The sequence below is a fragment of the Gobius niger genome (genome assembly GCF_951799975.1).
Source record: "Gobius niger genome assembly, chromosome: 1".
In the NCBI taxonomy this organism is placed as follows: Eukaryota; Metazoa; Chordata; class Actinopteri; order Gobiiformes; family Gobiidae; genus Gobius; species Gobius niger.
In genome coordinates, this window is record NC_136852.1 from 3,773,010 (window position 1) to 3,791,668 (window position 18,659).

An 18,659-nucleotide genomic window follows, 5' to 3' on the forward strand; every position below is an offset into this window, starting at 1 on the left:
GGACGAGAGCGGAGGTGGTAGCAAGAGACGAGAGCGAGAGGGGAGTGCGCCAGGGGCGAGGGCCTTTATCGCCGCGCGCGGCTTTAATTTCTCTCTGTTTTTGTGGAGTTTGTCGATCTATGTCTGATGAGGACTTTAATGATGTGGCGATGTAATGCTGTGATCACTTCATATTGCGGTACAATGCTGTATCTTAGTCTTTTTTTTTTTCCCTTTTTTGCGATATATTATGCAGCCCTAGTGCCATTGTGTGCTGATTTTGGGTCCCATTTCAGATGGAGGGCTATTGTTAAATAGTGGAGATAAGTTCTCACAATGTTGTTTATAGGACCGCATTTTATTTTATTTTGTTTTGTTTATTTTATTTTATTTTATTTTATTTTATTTTATTTTATTTTATTTTATTTTATTTTATTTTATTTTATTTTATTTTATTTTATTTTATTTTATTTTATTTTATTTTATTTTATTTTATTTTATTTTATTTATTATTACTATTATTATTATTTTTATTACTATTATTATTATTTTTATTACTATTATTATTATTTCATTTTTTTCATGTCTTTTAATTTTTCTTTTCTTTTTTTTCCTTTTTTTTCGGGAAAAAAAAAATCAAAGACCTTTGTTGTAACTTGTTGTTCTGACTCATAATAAACAGAAAGTAAAAAATAAAATAAAATAAATAAATAAAAAAAACATGGACCTGCTGGAGAAAGGCTTCTAGTCGTGTAGGTAGGTAGGTGTCTCATTGTACAAGCCTACAACGAAATAGTGATACAGGGGGAAAAACTGCTCAGGAAGTCAAAGGTAGAATTAGTTATTGGCGGGAAGGTGCTCTTTGGTGTTTGGGGAACTAAGACGCAAAAGAAAAACAAAAAACCAAGGAGGTCGGGCAAACTTCCAGAAGAAACCTGGCTGCTTCAGGCTCCTCTGATCCTCTGAAACGGTGCAGCACCTCCTGGGTTTGTCCCTGTTTCAGAGCGTGGTGTCCTGCACTGGTCAGCTCCACCACCTCCTCCTTCCTCCTGCAGCTCCCTCCGCTCCACAACAGTCTTTCACCATCTCCTCGTTTGTCCCTTTGTTGTTTCCTGTAGCTCCTCTTGTGGCTCCTCCTCTGAGCTGCAGCTGTGGGGGCTCTCGGTGCCTCCTCAGTGTCTCAGAAGAAGAAAGCTGCTTCTTCAGGAGAATTTTGGACTTCAACAAACAAATCCACCAAACCTCCACAAAAACACAGCAAAGACGTACAAAAGTATCCAGAAAAACAATGTGGAACCACAAATGCAGTTAGTCAAAAAAGGCAGAGGGAGGTCTCTTCCTGTTTTAGTTTTTTATTAGTAGTGGTTAAAAGGATTAAGTCCAAAAGAAAAGTAGAAATATGTTTAGGAACTTACAAAACTTTTAATTCTACTGCTCCATACTACATTGGAGACTTTCTGATGCCACGCTGCCCAAGCATAGGCTGCTCCCAAAATGTGGATGTGGTTCCTAGGATTTTAAAAGTACTCTTTTTTATTAGCCTGGCTAACACCAAACTAAAATCACAAGTGATATTTAGTCTGGGGACACCAATTTGTTTTCTCGTAGGAGAGGTGTGGTTTACGATCGTCCATAGTCGTTTATTGGGCGATACGAATGTCTATCATGCGTCTGCACGTGGCCACAGCCAATCGTATCATCGTATGAGACGTATGACGTACCCGCTGTAGAACAAGGTCTAAAGCTTGATCGAAAAATACCCTCGCGTCTGCTGCTGTCATGTTGGATCTGTAAATAAACTTTTTCATTTTTATCCACCGGAAAAAGGTGGTTTCCCCTCTTCAGGTCAGTGGGGAGTCTTTACCTCAAGTGGAGGAGTTCAAGTATCTCGGGGTCTTGTTCACGAGTGAGGGGCGGATGGACGGAGTCGGGGCAAAGCTCTCGATTTACCGATCGATCTACGTTCCCACCCTCACCTATGGTCATGAGATTTAGGTCATGACCGAAAGGACAAGATCGCGAATACAAGCGGCCGAAATGAGTTTCCTTCGCAGGGTGGCTGGGCGCACCCTCCGAGATCGGGTGAGGAGCTCAGTTACCCGGGAGGAGCTCGGAGTAGAGTCGCTGCTCCTTCACGTCGAAAGGAGCAGCTGAGGTGGCTCGGGCATCTGTTTCAGAGCCTCCTGGTCGCCTCCCACGGGAGGTGTTCCAGGCATGTCCTAGTGGGACAAGGCCTCGTGGAAGACCCAGGACACGCTGGTGGGACTATGTCTCCGAGCTGGCCTGGTGTCGCCTCGGGGTCAGAACAGCTGGAGGAGGTGTGTGTGGATCGGGAAGTTTGGGCATCTCTGCTGAGACGCTGCCCCCGCGACCCGGCCCCGGATAAAGCGGAAGAAAATGGATGGATGGATTTTTATCCGTAAGATCCACGGTAAATAAAGTACAAGTTTCCGTATATCGAATAGCTCGTCATCGTCTTGCCGTCCCTCCTCGCTCTGTGATTGGTTCCCAAATCCATGCGAAGATTTTGGCCATGGTCCCAGGCTGCTGTGCAGTTCCAAATGATTCGAGCGCACACAGCAGCATGGTGTTAGCCAGGTTACTTTTTTATGTTTTTCCTTGTCTTTTTCAAAAATGAATGAATCTGATGACGTGAGGAAAAAGATCCTCTCGGTTCAGGCGGGGTAGAAGAGGTTAAGCTCGTGCATGACGGCACTTCTGGGCTCATTCTACACCTTAGGACACTGGTGGAACATGTAGGGGAAGGAAAATACATAATTTTAACATTTTTAAACTCTGTATAGTCCCTTTAAAGCCATCTGTCCTTGATGAGAGTTCGTGGATGGAAACGTCGCTCTCTAACTAAATAATGAGTCCAAACGGCTTCATTGTTTCTTCATAAAATGACCACTTCCCTGGTCTGAAACGGTATAAGCCATGATACATCAAAACATATGGTCTAATACAGTAGGCTAACAGTTCTTCACTTATTTATGGCAGCCTCAAACCTGCCCGTAAGAACTTTGACGCATTTCGGGAACTTTTTTTTTTTTAGTCGTCCAGCTCAGCTCTCCCGCGGTCCCTGAACGCGTCCCGGCTCAGTCAGTGCATCTTTCCACACGCGCCACACGCACACGTCTCCGCGAACGCTCCGCTGCACCGACTCTCAACCTGCGGGACTTTTTATATCCCTGCCTACTTTACGCGCACGAGAGGAACCTCCCGGACATGCCCGTGACTGTGGAGTTTACCCCGCGCGTGGATCTTTGCTGCTGACGCTCTCCCCGGGTCGCTTTTGGACTCAGTGTGTGTGTGGGACAGTCGTGGCGGAGCGCGCGGACCGCGTCTGGAGCATGTCCGAGCGCCATGACTTCGGATAAACGCGTCAAGCTCCACCGCTCCTTCAGCGAGCATCTGCGCAGCTCCACGTCCAAAGCCTGGGGTCTTCTCTGGAGGAGCGTCCGGGAGCGGCGGCTGGCAGGTCAGTCCACCCGCGGCAGGCTCACGCTTGTTTGGGGAGCTTTGGGTCGAATCTGATCAGAGGTTTTAGCTTCTCCAGTCCGTTCCCATCGCGTGATTGTTGACGGAAAAGCGCGTGAGTGAGCGCGTAAAAGTGTCACAGACCGTGATCCAAACTCGCTCCCAACTTTCATGACGGGTTTCCAACAGCGCAATTCTTCACAGGGATGTTTTTTAAAGCCCGTTTCACTCTTTCAGCGACAACGAGCTGCTCCTCACGATCAATAGCGACTAAAGGGGCGATAATTACTTGCACAAAGGTCGTTTTCCTCCACAAATGTCTCCTTTTTACCGGGGACGAAACGGCTTTACCCCCTTAACTCCCACCTGAACCGAGCACGTTTTCTCCAGTTTGACTTTACCCCAGTCCAAAAGCTTCTGGAAAAAAGCTGTGAAAATAGCAACAAAACTGAGAAGAAAACAATGATGGAAATGTGACAAAAAAGTGAGAAAACATTGACGAAAATGGGACGAAAAATTGATGAAAAAGTGGCAAAAATGTGACAAAAATTGATGAAAAATTGACGAAAAAATGTCAAAAATGTCACAAAATGTTGCAAAAAAATGACAAAAATGTGACAAAAATGTGACAAAAAATGACAAAAATGAGACAAAAATATGACAAAAAATATGACAAAAAATAATAAAAATGTGACAAAAATTTGACGAAAATGTGACAAAAATGAGTTGAATACCCAACAAAAAAATGATGGAAAAAAATCTGATGACGTGAGGAAAAAGATCCTCTCGGTTCAGGCGGGAGTTAAGAGGTTAAAGGGACTATGCACAAAACAATATGCGCATTATATCTAAATGTACTGATCCTTTTAAATTCATGAAAATGCAGGTAACAGTTAATAACTACAGTTAAAGCCTAACTCATAATGACTAGTTCTTCACATACGTCATTTACTCATTGTTAAGTTGTTATTGAGCGTTATTCACAAAGGGGCTAGATGCAAGTTGGTCTTTTTATACTCACTACTGCCACCTCAGGTCTTACATGTAACAGTTGTGGTGAACAGGACATGGCTGGAACATGTAGGGGGAGGAAAATACTTAATTTTAACATTTTTAAACTCCGTATAGTCCCTTTAGCTAATGAATAGTTAAAGCAGTACTAAGTAACTCTTGCCCCTAGAGGCCATAAGTGCAACTGCAGGTGTCTTAGCAAGTTGGGATTTTTTCAAACTTATTAATTGTCTTGGAGAGTAAATACTACGCTGACAGAAAAGGCGAAGGGACAGAGGGATATTGTACATCCGATTATACAATGGAAATATTTTTTTTCACTCAAACTTGGCTGTAAATACTGTTTATAGAGGGGGTATTATGCTTTTTTCAATCACATAGCACCAGTCTATGTGCTCAGCCCCCTCCACACGCTGTCTGTGGCATCAGTGGGGAGGGGGTTCTGCTGAGGAGCAGTGGTTGGTTACTCGGCTGGTGACGAAAGCTCGGAGGCGTCTCCAGGAGGTGGGGGCGTTCCTAGGAGGACTCAGGCAAACCTATCCCTAAAATGGCCGCCATCAGAGTTTTTACAGATGACTCAAAAATACGTGAATGCAACACTTCAGGCATGTTTTTAATGAGGGAATGACATAATAACATGATGCAAAGCTTGAAAAAGTCCATTTTGCATAATACCCCCCCTTTAAAGTGACGCTAGCCCGCAGTTAGCTTTGCCCATTAGCATGTTAGCTTCTTCTTCATGATTCCATTAGTGTGTATTGGTGGCTCCGGTCCAATTGAAGTTGCAATTGTGGTTTTCTGGCCAGAGACACCAGGGGGAGATGAAAGACCCTCCAATCATCCCATTAACACTTGTATTGCAGATTTTACGTTATCGTTCCTGATTGTGATGGGGGGCCGGGCCGGGTCGGCTATAACATAGAATTGTCTGACCCAGAGCAAAATGCAGCAGGCCTCATTGTGAGGTAGAGATTACTAGCCTGGCACCCTCAATACTTCGATTTTCAAATAAAACATCATTGTAATGTGATCAGCTTCATTTACCATGTGGCTATAATGCGTTGTTTATATCCTGATCTCAGTGCCCTATGCTGGACACGTGTGGAGCTGTTTTTATTTATTTAAGCTGCCCCCTAGTGGCTGGAATGGGTATACTGGTTACTTAAATCATAACTCAGCACAGGAATGGGCAGAGAATAGCTTTTGAATATATATCCCATTGCTTTTTTGTTGGGTTTTCATTAAATTTTTGCCACATTTTCATCACTTTTTTGTTGCTATTTTTTTTTAACTTTTGTTGTCACTTTATTTTATTTTTGTAGCTATTTTTTTGTCACTTTTTTTGCTCTTTTGGGGCTTTTTTTGTCACTTTTTTGTGGCTCATGTGCTGCATTTTTGTTGCTCTGTTTGGCCTTTTTTTGTTGCGTTTCGTCACACATTTTTGTCACCTTTTCATCGCTTTTTTGTCCCGTTTTTGTCGCTCTTTTGTTGCATTTTCATCAAATTTTTGCCGCTCTTTCGGCTTTTTTTTTGTCTAGAAGTTTTTAGATTTGGGTAAAACCAAACAGGAGAAGTTGTGCTTGGTCCAGGTGGGGATTAAGGAGGAAACAGTGCTGATCTCCATGTTCTCATTTGTCATTGGATAAAGTGGTTAATGTTGGTTGAGAGTGCAGGTTTTCTCGCTCGCCACACGAGGGCGCTGACAACCCACGCCTCAAATGTTTATCTGCTTAACCTCTTAACTCCCACCTGAACATGTTCTCTCCTCTTCTCCTAATTCTCCAAATCTAAAAGCTTCTTCAAATCAGCGATAAAAAAGGAAAAAAAGAAAATGAAGATGTAAACACAACAAAAAAGCGCAAAAAAGTGACCAAAAACAGCGACAAAAATGACAAAAACTCAACGAAAGGGCAGCAAAAAAATAACAAAAATCCAGCAAAAAAATGACAAAAATCCAGCAAAAAAATGACAAAAATCCAGCAAAAAAATGACAAAAATCCAGCAAAAAAATGACAAAAATCCAGCAATAAAATGACAAAAATCCAGCAAAAAAATGACAAAAATCCAGCAAAAAAGTGACAAAAATCCAGCAAAAAATGACAAAATATCAGCAAAAAAGTGACAAAAATCCAGCAAAAAAGTGACAAAAATCCAGCAAAAAATGACAAAAATCCAGCAAAAAAGTGACAAAAATCCAGCAAAAAAGTGACAAAAATCCAGCAAAAAAAGTGACAAAAATCCAGCAAAAAAGTGACAAAAATCCAGCAAAAAAGTGACAAAAATCCAGCAAAAAAGTGACAAAAATCCAGCAAAAAAGTGACAAAAATCCAGCAAAAAAATGACAAAAATCCAGCAAAAAATGACAAAAAATCAGCAAAAAATGACAAAAAATTAGCAAAAAATTTACAAAAATCCAGCAAAAAAGTGACAAAAATCCAGCAAAAAAGTGACAAAAATCCAACAAAAAAGTGACAAAAATCCAGCAAAAAAGTGACAAAAATCCAGCAAAAAAGTGACAAAAATCCAGCAAAAAAATGACAAAAATCCAGCAAAAAATGACAAAAAATCAGCAAAAAATGACAAAAAATTAGCAAAAAATTTACAAAAATCCAGCAAAAAAGTGACAAAAATCCAGCAAAAAAGTGACAAAAATCCAACAAAAAAGTGACAAAAATCCAGCAAAAAAGTGACAAAAATCCAGCAAAAAATGACAAAAATCCAGCAAAAAATGACAAAAATCCAGCAAAAAAAGTGACAAAAATCCAGCAAAAAAAGTGACAAAAATCCAACAAAAAAAGTGACAAAAATCCAGCAAAAAAGTGACAAAAATCCAGCAAAAAAGTGACAAAAATCCAGCAAAAAAGTGACAAAAATCCAGCAAAAAAGTGACAAAAATCCAGCAAAAAAATGACAAAAATCCAGCAAAAAATGACAAAAAATCAGCAAAAAATGACAAAAAATCAGCAAAAAATTTACAAAAATCCAGCAAAAAAGTGACAAAAATCCAGCAAAAAAGTGACAAAAATCCAACAAAAAAGTGACAAAAATCCAACAAAAAAGTGACAAAAATCCAACAAAAAAGTGACAAAAATCCAACAAAAAGCGACAAAAATCCAGCAAAAAAGTGACAAAAATCCAGCAAAAAAGTGACAAAAATCCAGCAAAAAATGACAAAAAATCAGCAAAAAATGACTAAAAATCAGCAAAAATTTTACAAAAATCCAGCAAAAAAGTGACAAAAATCCAGCAAAAAAGTGACAAAAATCCAACAAAAAAGTGACAAAAATCCAACAAAAAAGTGACAAAAATCCAACAAAAAAGTGACAAAAATCCAGCAAAAAAGTGACAAAAATCCAGCAAAAAAGTGACAAAAATCCAGCAAAAAAGTGACAAAAATCCAGCAAAAAAGTGACAAAAATCCAACAAAAAAGTGACAAAAATTCAGCAGAAAAGTAATAAAAAATGGCAAAAACACATAACGGAAATAAAAAGTGACGACACGACTAGGTTTTGGCGGTTGGTAAGAGGTTAAATGATCGATTATCTACATCCATATCTTTGTTTCGTTGAAAGGAAAGCTGCCAAAGTAGATCATCTTTCACAACCTGTTTGTGTGAATCATAAGGAAACGTGAAGACTCCAAGACTCTGTTACTTTAGGGAAACATTAACACTCGAGGAGGACACGTTGCATAACATTGTCATTCCTCAGTGGGGGGAAAAGGAAAATAAAATGAGATAAAGCTGATTTGGACTGGATTACAGATGGAAAGAGGATGTTTTCTTGTGTTCGACTTTGTGTGTTGCCTCTGCAGAGGTTCAGCTTTTTGTTTGAAACGTTTACTTTGGTAATATTAGAGCACCTGACAGCACCAGGAGCGCCTAAAACGGAAAACAATGGTCAAAATCGGTCCAAGGACGACTGAGAAACATCCTGTTAAAGTCTTCAATCCAGAATCAGGCTGTTTGAATGCACACGCCATGAAAAGGGATCGAGAACATGTGGTTAGAAGGAGAGAAGGAGAGAGGAAGAGGGAGAGGGAAGGAGAGGAGGAAGAGATGAGGAGAGAGGAAGAGAGGAGTAAGAGAGGAAGGGGGAGGAGAGAGGGAGAGAGGAGGAAGAAGAGAGGAGGAGAGAGAGGAAGAGAGGAGGAGGAGAGGAAGGGAGGAGAGAGGAGGAGGAGAGGAGGAGGAGATGAGAGAGGAAGAGGTGAGAGGAAGAGAGGAGGGGAGAGGAAGGGAGGAGATGAGGAGAGAGGAAGAGAGGAGGAGGAGAGGAAGAGAGGAGGAGGAGAGGAAGGGAGGAGAGAGGAGGAGGAGATGAGAGAGGAAGAGGTGAGAGGAAGAGAGGAGGAGGAGAGGAAGGGGAGGAGGAGGAGAGGAGGGGAGAGGAAGGGAGGAGAGGAAGAGAGAGGAGGAGAGGAGGAAGAGATGAAGGGGGAGGAGGAGGAGAGAGGAAGGGGAGGAGGAAGGAGGAGAGGTAGAGAGAGAGGAAAGAGAGGAGGGAGGAGAGAGGAAGAGGAGTTAATCAGAAAGGAGAGTGTTTAACAAAACACTAATTATCTCAGAATCTAGAAAAAAACTAACCTGGCTAACACCATGCTGCTGTGTGCGCTCGAATTATTTCGAACTGCACAACAGCCTGGGGACCATGGCCGAAATTTTCCGGTGGATTTGGGAACCAATCACAGAGCGAGGAGGGACGGCAAGACGATGACGCACGGAAGCTTGTAGTTTATTTACGAATTAAAAAAAAAAAGTTTATTTACGGATCCAACATGAAGCAGCAGACACGATGGTATTTTTTGATCAAGCTTTAGACCTTGTTCTAAATAGTTTATCTCAAAAGTTTACAGCGGGTACGTCATATGTCATCTCATGCGATGATACGATTGGCCATGGCTACGTGCAGACGCATGAGACTTTTTTTTTTTTTTCGTATCGCCCAATAAACGAGTATGAACGATCGTAAACCACACCTCTCCTACGAGAAAATGAATTGGTGTCCCCAGACTAAATATCACTTGTGATTTTAGTCTGGTGTTAGCCAGGCTAATAAAAAAACAGTGATTTTGAGAAAGTTTAGCCTCTGTTTAGCTTAGATTTCTCATGAACCGAGTCACATAGAATGAAACTGTTTCCACCTATGGAGAGCTCAGAGTCTCGCCTTTCAAACGAGCCACAGCCTGTGTTCACAGCTATAACACAGAATACACTGTGGTGCTACAAATATCATGAAAAATGGTCTGGATTGAACATCAATGTGTTAATCTCTGCTGCTTATTTTACTTCAGTTTAAAACTTTAACTTTACTTTACTTTAAATGGTTAGCTTCTCACATAAAAAACACACTTTAAAGACCATGTTCATGTACTGTATTTATCCCCAAAACATGATGTATTTAATGAATAAAAACAAGAGCAGTGTGTGAGAGACTGTGAGAGCTAGAAATGAGTCAAGGACACGTTTAGCAGTTCACGCTCACCTCCCTCCTCCTTCGGCTTCTTATTTTAGACTCCAGACTGAGCACGTGCAGACAGTGTGTGCCTAAGAATGTAAACACTCCACAGAAAGATCCATGACCTCACGCCCCCCCCACCTCTCGCCCCCCCCTCTCGCCCCCCCACCCCCACCACAGACTGACCTGAAGGACAGTTTACTCCAGTAGGACTTTATATATAACTGTATCCTCTGCATAAAGGCTCCACAGTCTAAAGCAAATGTGTCCGTGTGTTTGCTTCACTTTAATAATGCACGATCTATCAGAGCCAAAGAGTAAAGTACTTTAAAAACTTTACTTGAGTAGTAGGACTGAGTAACACTCTGAGCATAAAGGTCAGTGGTGACAGAAACTGTGAGATTACTCAGTTGCTATAATTTCACTCAAGTAAGAGCAGCGGTGGGCAGTACTCGGTTACATTTACTCAAGTACATGTACTATACTGTAGTGCATGTAACTTCTTGAGGTAATTGTACTTTCTGCTTCTACTTGAGTCATATTTAACCCCTTAACTCCCACAAAACTGAGACGAAAACCGTGATGAAAATGTGACAAAAAAGTGAGAAAAGTTTGACAAAAAAGTGACGAAAAATTTATGAAAAAGTGGCAAAAATGACAAAAAAATGACCAAAAAAATGACAAAAAAAGTGACAAAAAAATGACAAAAATGTGACAAAAATTTGACAAAAAAGTGATAGAAAATTGACAGAAAGTTGACGAAAAAATTACAAAAATGTGACAAAAAAAGGATCAAGAATGGCAAAAAATGTGACCAAAAAGTGATGAAAAAATGACATAAAAAAAGACTAAAAAAATGACAAAAAACGTGACAAAAATGTGACAAAAAAAATGACAAAAAAGTTACAAAAATGAGTTGAACACCCAACAAAAAAATGATGGAAAAAAAATCTGATGACGTGAGGAAAAAGATCCTCTCGGTTCAGGCGGGAGTTAAGAGGTTAAATGAAGTAAATCTGTGAGGAAACCTTTCATTCTACATCATCATTTCCTTTCATAGGTTTTATGGGATTTTCTCAGAAAATATTACAGTTTGACAGTATTTCATGTTTTGTTTCTCACATTTTATGTCATGACTTTTACAGTACACATTACTACATTTTCCTAAGGTACTTTACTACTCTTACTCTTACTTGAGTACTGGAATTAATTTGGTCACTACTTTTTGCTTCTTCTTGAGTAAAATACTCTTTCAAAGAAAAGTTACCTGAGTAAATATTATAGCTTCTCTACCGGCCTCAGATACTACATTTCAACAATACTCAAGTATAAGTAAAAAGTACTGTATGAAAAAAACAACTTACTCTAAAATATTTGTGTTTTTGAAGCCATAATGTTACTTTTCCTGACTCTCATTTAAACTGATTTGAACTTTATGCTTTTATTCCTTCAGTACTTTCACGTGATTGATTAAATCTGTACTTTTACTCGAGTACCTGAACCCTCTGTGTCTGTCGGAGGAATGTCAGGTGACCGCGGCCCAGACGGACGGGCGAGTCCACACCTGCCCTGTCCCCCTGACGGGACGTCCCGAGCTCAGACGCTTTATTATTATTGTGACTGACGGAGGCGGTAACTGGATCCCACTGAAAACCTGTCTGAGACAAAGAGCTAAAGACAGAGCGGCGGTTTGACGAGGTTCAGGAGGTTCAGGAGGCGCAGCTGTGGGCCTGATCACACACATGTGTCCTTGAGCAAAACACTCGTCCCATGTCACCGCGAGTGAGTTTAAAAAGAAAGAATACAGTCAAATATTGAGCTGAATTATATATTTATGTTAATAAATAAATGAACTGGAGGAAGCCTACGCAGACAGAGAGAGAATATACCGATAATATACCTATAATATACCTATAATATACCTATCATATACGTATCATTTGGATCAGCTCATCAAAAAAAGCTGATCCAAATGGCTCTTCATTTTTTTACCTACACAGTTTCAAATTCAGACACATTTATCAGAGGTTTTCATTCATGACTTGTTAAATGAGCGAAAGCCAAAGAAAGATTCATGCGCAGATGAACAAGTAAATAAATGAATAGATAATAGTTGCTTTTATAATATTATATCTTATATGTATTAACGGGGACCAAAAGATGAGAGCATGTAACTCCAGTGCTGAAGTCTCTCCATTGGCTTCCTGTTGAGTATCCGATTTATCTCCGTGAGGCCATAGAACCATATCAACAACTAGAGCACTTCACTCCCAACACTCACGGGTGCTTCACAAACCCAGCGTAGTTCTATCCATCCATAGATTGTCAGGCTGATGTTCAGAATGACACGGCTGGAGGGTTAACCTATTGTGCATGTTTTTGGTTAATGGGGGAAACCGAAGGAAACCCTATCCAGACGGAAAACATGCAAGCTTCACACAGAAAGGCCTGGGCATTAAACCCGCGACCTTCTTGCTGGGCGGCGAGACTGCTCAGCCACAGCCTGTGAGGACATGGCCATCGGTCACACATTTACCCTTGAATGACAACGGTCTGTGTATAATGTCATATTATACATCAGGGTTGTCCAAAGTACGGCCCGGGGGCCAAATGCGGCCCTCAGACCATTTTTTGGTGGCCCTCAGCCTTCTTGCTGAATCGGTACATATCATCAGAAATGGTCCTCTACAATTCTAACCAAACAACTAAAATGTCATTGTGAGACAGCTGGCATGAAGGTTCGAAGCTTAGATAAAGGTGTGGGCACAATTAACCTCTTAAGCCCCGTCTTAACCGAGTGCATTTTCTCCAGTTCAGCATTGCCCAAATCCATAAGGTCCATAAGCCTATGGGCCAGTGTAACTCCTCATTTGAAAGCTAAGGCCAACAAAACTCATCTAAATGGATCTTTTTCCTTGCGTTGTCTCCATCGCTTTTTTGTTGGGTTTTTATCACATATTTTCTACATTTCCATCACTTTTTGTTGCTCTTTTGTTACTTTTTTATTGCTCTTTTTTTTTTTGCTCTTGTTGGTGTGTTTTCATCCTTTTTTTCACCTCATTTTTGCTGCTATTTTGACATTTTTTTCAAGAAGATTTTGGATTTGGGTAGAAAATGTGCTCGGTTCAAGTGGAGGTTAAGAGGTTAAAACCTCTGCAAGTCAAAGGTTTCACGGCACGAACCAAAGACCTGTGGCCCTTCACCCCATGTACGCTTCTGTGTGCGGCCCCCCATGAATAAAGTTTGGACACCCCTGTTATACATGCTTTTCAGTCATGTGACTTTTGTTGTTATGGCGGCCATTTTGAATACCAAAGTTGAATTATGCAGTACTACAACATGTAACAATATCATACTCAGGATATTAAAGACAACTGATTGACAGTGGCATTTTTATTTACTCATAATCATTGCTCAAGAAGATAACAATATGTTAGCATGCTACCAGTTAGCATTTAGCTTCAACAGCTCAGCTCTGACCTCTCCAAGAGAAAGCCCTGAACCACAAACATCTAGCCTTGGATACAACATGTGACAGAGGTCAGAGGTCAGAGCTGAAACTGTAGAACTTCTTCAGTGTTCACACACGTGTTTATCGTGTTGAAGCCATTGACAGTTGATTGATGAGAGTTGCTAACCGGTAGCATGCTAACGCCTTGAGCAGCATAAACACTGACTCAGGCTGAGACTGTGCTCACATGACTAACTGTAAAGATCACAGAGAAAGGTTTTCTGTTCCCTCTTTGATGTGTTCATTTAATCTTCAGGGTGAGGCAGATCTGTAGTAAATCCTGCTGTAGCTCCACAGACAGAGATTTGCTGGTTCTATCACATAAACCTGCGTCTCCGGGGCCGTGATTTAACTGTTTTCTTCTTGAGCAATGATTACAAGTCCATAAAAATGCCACTGTCTTTCATTTTCATCCCGAGTAGAGATATCGTTACATATTACTGCATAATTCTACTTCGGTATTCAAAATGGCCGCCGGAACTATGTGTGATGTCATTGGAATCACATGTATACATTTATTTCAGTTCGGCTTTACTCAAATCTAAAAGCCTTTGGAGCTTACGACCTACAGACCAGTGAAACGCCTCATTTGAAAGCCAAGACCTGTTTCTGTCGTGTTTGCGTCGTTTTTTTGTCATGTTTTGGTCACTTTTCTTCTTATTTTTGTTGCCATTTTGCCACTGGAGACAATGCGCTCGGTTCAGGGGTTAAATAAGTCCAGTGTTTGAGTTTTTCTCGGTCTCCACAAACATGCCGTAGTGGTTGTTCCTCACGTTTTCCGCCGCCCTCCTCAGAGTCTGACAACGTCACGGAGGCGTCTCCTTCCTCCTCTTTATGAATGAACCAGGTGTCTCTGAGGCGCCGCCCCGATGAAATCATCCCGCGGCGCTAAAGAACTAAGCGTCCCGCACTGGAGCCGCTGGAGGCCCGTCTGAATCGCGCTCTTTGTGAAGCCGTGTTTTTAACGTTAAAGCAGGAAACACTCAGAGCCTGTGCTTGGCTTATTACAGTGAGAGGCAAAAAAAATTCAATTCAAATGGACGAAAACTTCCGTAATGCTCGGACTATTGAGCGCATCTGAATATAAGCCAGACCGACCAAATTTAAAAAGCAGCTCTCCATCGTCTCCACAACTTTATGTTTGTATTTGGAGCTGTTATTGCTTCTTTCTCACGTCTGAGGCTGTGTCCGAATGTCCACACTATCCCCTATATAGTGACTATATAGTGATCACATTTTGTCGGGGTGTCCGAATGTCCAGAGAGAAAAAAGTAGTGCACTCGAAATGTCCCACAATGCATCTGGAAAAGTAGTGAGCATCGATGGTCACTAAACGGGTCAATATAGACCACAATGCATTGCGAGAGTCGGAGAAGAGCCTGACAGAGACAGGTCTTTGAACTAAACAACACGACTGAGTGAAATCAGCTGTTTCAGTCGTGTGTTTGTGTTTCTCATGAATAAACGACCTGAATATAAACGGTTACGGTGAAAAGATGCTAACGTTAGCTGCTAACCTTTAGCTGGAGCTGTTAAATGACCGATTGCTTCCGCTCGAATAATCGAAGCCATTTATGAAAATCCATGTTAAATATAAAGTATCTGACTCGTATTTATCCATAAATATTCCACTGTCTCTGAGTTTGTTTTTTATCACAGAAATACATTATTCCCGGAGTTTAGTGAACTTTTAGCAGATGTCGTCACTCAATCTGCTGGCGCTTCGGACACCGGGCTCTGACCGACTTTCAACGTCTCTGAGCTCACGCTGGAGTGTTTTGGTTTTTTTTTTCTTTTTTTGTGATGATAGTTTTAATTTTAATTTAAATGTCAAATTAAACGCCTGTAAAAGTGCCAAAACAGTCGTTCTGTTTCATAAAATAAACGTTTGTAACAATAAATAAATTCAGATAGAAAGAAAAAAAAAAACATATCTGCAGCCGCAGCGCGATTTCATTTCATTTCATTTCATTTCTTTATTTATTTAATATGGACATAGCAATTACATTTGACGAACCAGATGCATTGTTTAAAGTGTTATAGCACATGTGCTAATTTTCAACACCTGTCCAACATCCTGATCGCCAACAGAATCAGTGACTATATAGTCGACTATATAGTGTTGGCCTATGTAGTGAATGAAGGGTTAGGGGATAGTGTGGACATTCGGACACAGCCTGAGTTCTTTCATTAGAAACAGCCGAGTGTTTTTGAACCCGCTTAAATGAATGTGAATCCGCTTCCATCACTGCAGTGCCCTTCAGCCGTCGCGCTTTACACTTTCTCAAACAAACCTTCAAATGTCTCAATAATCTGCACCTGAGCCGCTCATTTGAGAAAACAGCAACAGAGTCACCAGTGGCTGCATGATTCCTCAGCGCAAAACTGCATTTGGTCAGTGCCTTTACGCGTAAAAGTGCAAAGTTGTGGAAATCATTACCCGCAGAAAGTTTAAAACGTTCACCTCTTGAGTTCATGCGTGTGTGAGTGAATGATCTGTAATAAATAAAAAAATTAATCCGGCCCTCCAGCACAGAACCTCTGGGCCTCAAGATGATTTTGAGAAACATTATTACACAAATCAGAGAGTACTTTTACCATTAAGTTAAATGGGAGAAAAAATGTAGAAATGCTGTCAATACACCCAATAAGGTCATATATTATGTACAACACTGGCATTTGAAAGAAGTGCACTCTCGTTTTAAGGAAGAAATGACATAAATCTACATCAGGGGTGTCCAAAGTGCGGCCCTGGGGCCAAATGCGGCCCTCAGACAAATTTTTGGTGGCCCTCGGCCTCTTGCTGAATCGGTATACATCATAAGAGATGGTCCTTTTTACTTGAAATGTAATAATTCTACACAATTCTAACTAACTAATTGTGAGACTGAGCTGAATATGAAGATTTAAGCATAAATAAAGGTATAGGGCACAATTAAAACCTCTGCGGTTCAAAGGTTTCGCGGCACTGATCACCGATCTATGGCCCTTCACCCGGTGTTCTCTTCAACATGCGGCCCCCCATGAAAAACGTTTGGACACCCCTGATCTACATGAATGAACAGATTAAATCTAAGGTTTGAGTAGATTTGGTCTGGTCTTCGACGAGATAAAACCTCTAGTAATTATTCTGTAAAGCGCTTTGACTGCCTAATGTAGGTGGAAAAGCGCTATATAAGTTGAGACCATTTACCATTTACCATTCTCTTAATACAGATAATTTTGTGTCCTTTCAAGTGAAAAAACAATTATTTGTCTGATTGGTTCTATTGACGCTAACATTAATTTGTATCTTGAATTACTTCAAATTAGACTCAAATTCAACATAGACGATCTTTAATCAAGCAATTTTAAGTCATTTATCTCCTTTAAGATGGTAATTTTTCCAATGTTGTGCTTTACTTTGGGCTGCTAATCAGCGGCTTTGGCCCTCGGTCTTTTCATGATAAAGAAAACCGTCCCTCCGCCAAGGAAACTTGCCCACCCCGGTGTATGAGGTCAGTTTCTCAGAATGGAATCGAAAATGTCAAACCACAAAACTGGAGTCGAAAATTAGCTCGAGCTATAAACTCTTTTTGCATCAGATACAGGCTTGTTCAATGTCCCTGTCAAATGAATCAAATAAATGAATGATGGTGGTCAGATATCCACTAGGGGTGTTGAAAAATATCGATCCGCCGATATATCGTGATATTACGTCGCGCGATTCTTGTATCGATCCAAAAAGCGCCGTATCGATATTTAAACATCTATTTTTGGGGGAATATTCATTGCAGCGTCTCTTTGGTCCTGCACTTTTACTCCCGCCCGCTAGATGGCAGCGCACTGCTCGTCCCGCTTGAGTAACACTAGAATCTAATGAGAGTTAGAGAAACTCAGGAAGAGTTCTACCTTGGAAAAGAAAGAGAGAGAGTTTGTCACGGCTGCGTTCGGAGAGGATTTAGCTTAGCTTTAGCATATTATTACGGAATTATACGAAGCACAAACATTTGACAAAAATTGCCGAAAAAATTGCAAAAAGTTACAAAAATGAGTTGACTACCCAACAAAAAAACGATAGAAAAAAATCTGATGACTTGAGGAAAAAGATCCTCTCGGTTCAGGCGGGAGTTAAGAGGTTAAACAGATGAGCAGGGCCGTAGCACCAAATTCTGGGCCCAGCAGGTTGAAGGGCCCCTGGGCACATTTTGTCACATTTTTGTCACTTTTTTTAAATAGATTTTTGTCACATTTTTGTCACTTTTTTTAAATAGATTTTTGTCACATTTTTGTCACTTTTTTGACACATTTTTGTCCCTTTTTTTATACATTTTTGTCACATTTTTGTCACTTTTTTGTCAAATTTTTGTCACTTTTTTGATGCAGTTTTGTCACTTTGTCATTTTTTGTCCAATTTTTGTCACTTTTTTGACACATTTTTGTCCCTTTTTTTATACATTTTTGTCACTTTTTTGTCAAATTTTTGTCACTTTTTTGATGCAGTTTTGTCACATGTTTATCACTTGTCACTTTTTCGTCACATTTTCGTCACATTTTTTATACTTTTATGTCTCGTTTTCATCACTATTTTGCACTTATTTTCACTTTTAATAGAAATCAAACTTGTGAAAATGCACTCACTTCAGGTGGGAGTTAAGCGGTTAATTAAAAAAACAACATTAATTTATCCTTTCATTGTAGAGAGAGAGAAATCCAACAGACAGACATACAGTATAAGTACAGATGTTGTTAAGGCACTATATAAATAAATACATATTGATTGATTGAGTATATGGGGGACCTTGAAAAAACTTTAGCCCCGGGGTCCATTTGACTTAAATCCGGCCTTGACCAGGGTAGTACATACAGGCATAAGAAGAAAGGCGCCACACTGGCTGAGTCCGGCCCACGGCAGTAACGGCTCCTTGTCTGGATCTGAATCAAACTGAAACTGTTTTATTGCGTTTTGTTTTATGTCTGAGGAATGTGGGCTTATCGCGCGGCTCGTGTTTGCTCAGGTCCAACCGTCGCCGACTCTATCAGATACAGCGTCCTGAGCTCCAGTGCGCGGGCGAGGAGGAATTACTGCAAAAAACCCTTCCAAAACGCGAAGTACAACATTTACAACACGCGCCGCAAAAGCCGGGATCCCGCGAGGATTCATTCACGAATACTGACATGTTTGGGATCCACGTGTCCCGCCAGATGATGATGTTATCCAAATATGGTCATTTCCTTTGTG

At 40.6% G+C, this 18,659-nt stretch overlaps 1 protein-coding gene across 4 annotated transcripts in view; it reads left to right on the forward strand.

Annotated features, from left to right (window-relative positions):
• Window positions 1-18,659, forward strand: part of stard13b (StAR related lipid transfer domain containing 13b) — a 154,785-nt gene that overhangs the window by 49,484 nt on the left and 86,642 nt on the right. Inside the window, exon 1 of one of the 4 annotated variants that reach the window (XM_079573620.1) lies at window positions 3,332-3,460. The exons of the other annotated variants lie outside the window; for them this stretch is intronic. Coding sequence (XP_079429746.1) covers window positions 3,346-3,460 — 115 coding nt within the window. The 5' untranslated portion in view covers window positions 3,332-3,345. Of the gene's footprint in view, window positions 1-3,331; window positions 3,461-18,659 lie in introns of those variants that run through there. 4 annotated transcript variants of the gene reach the window in all.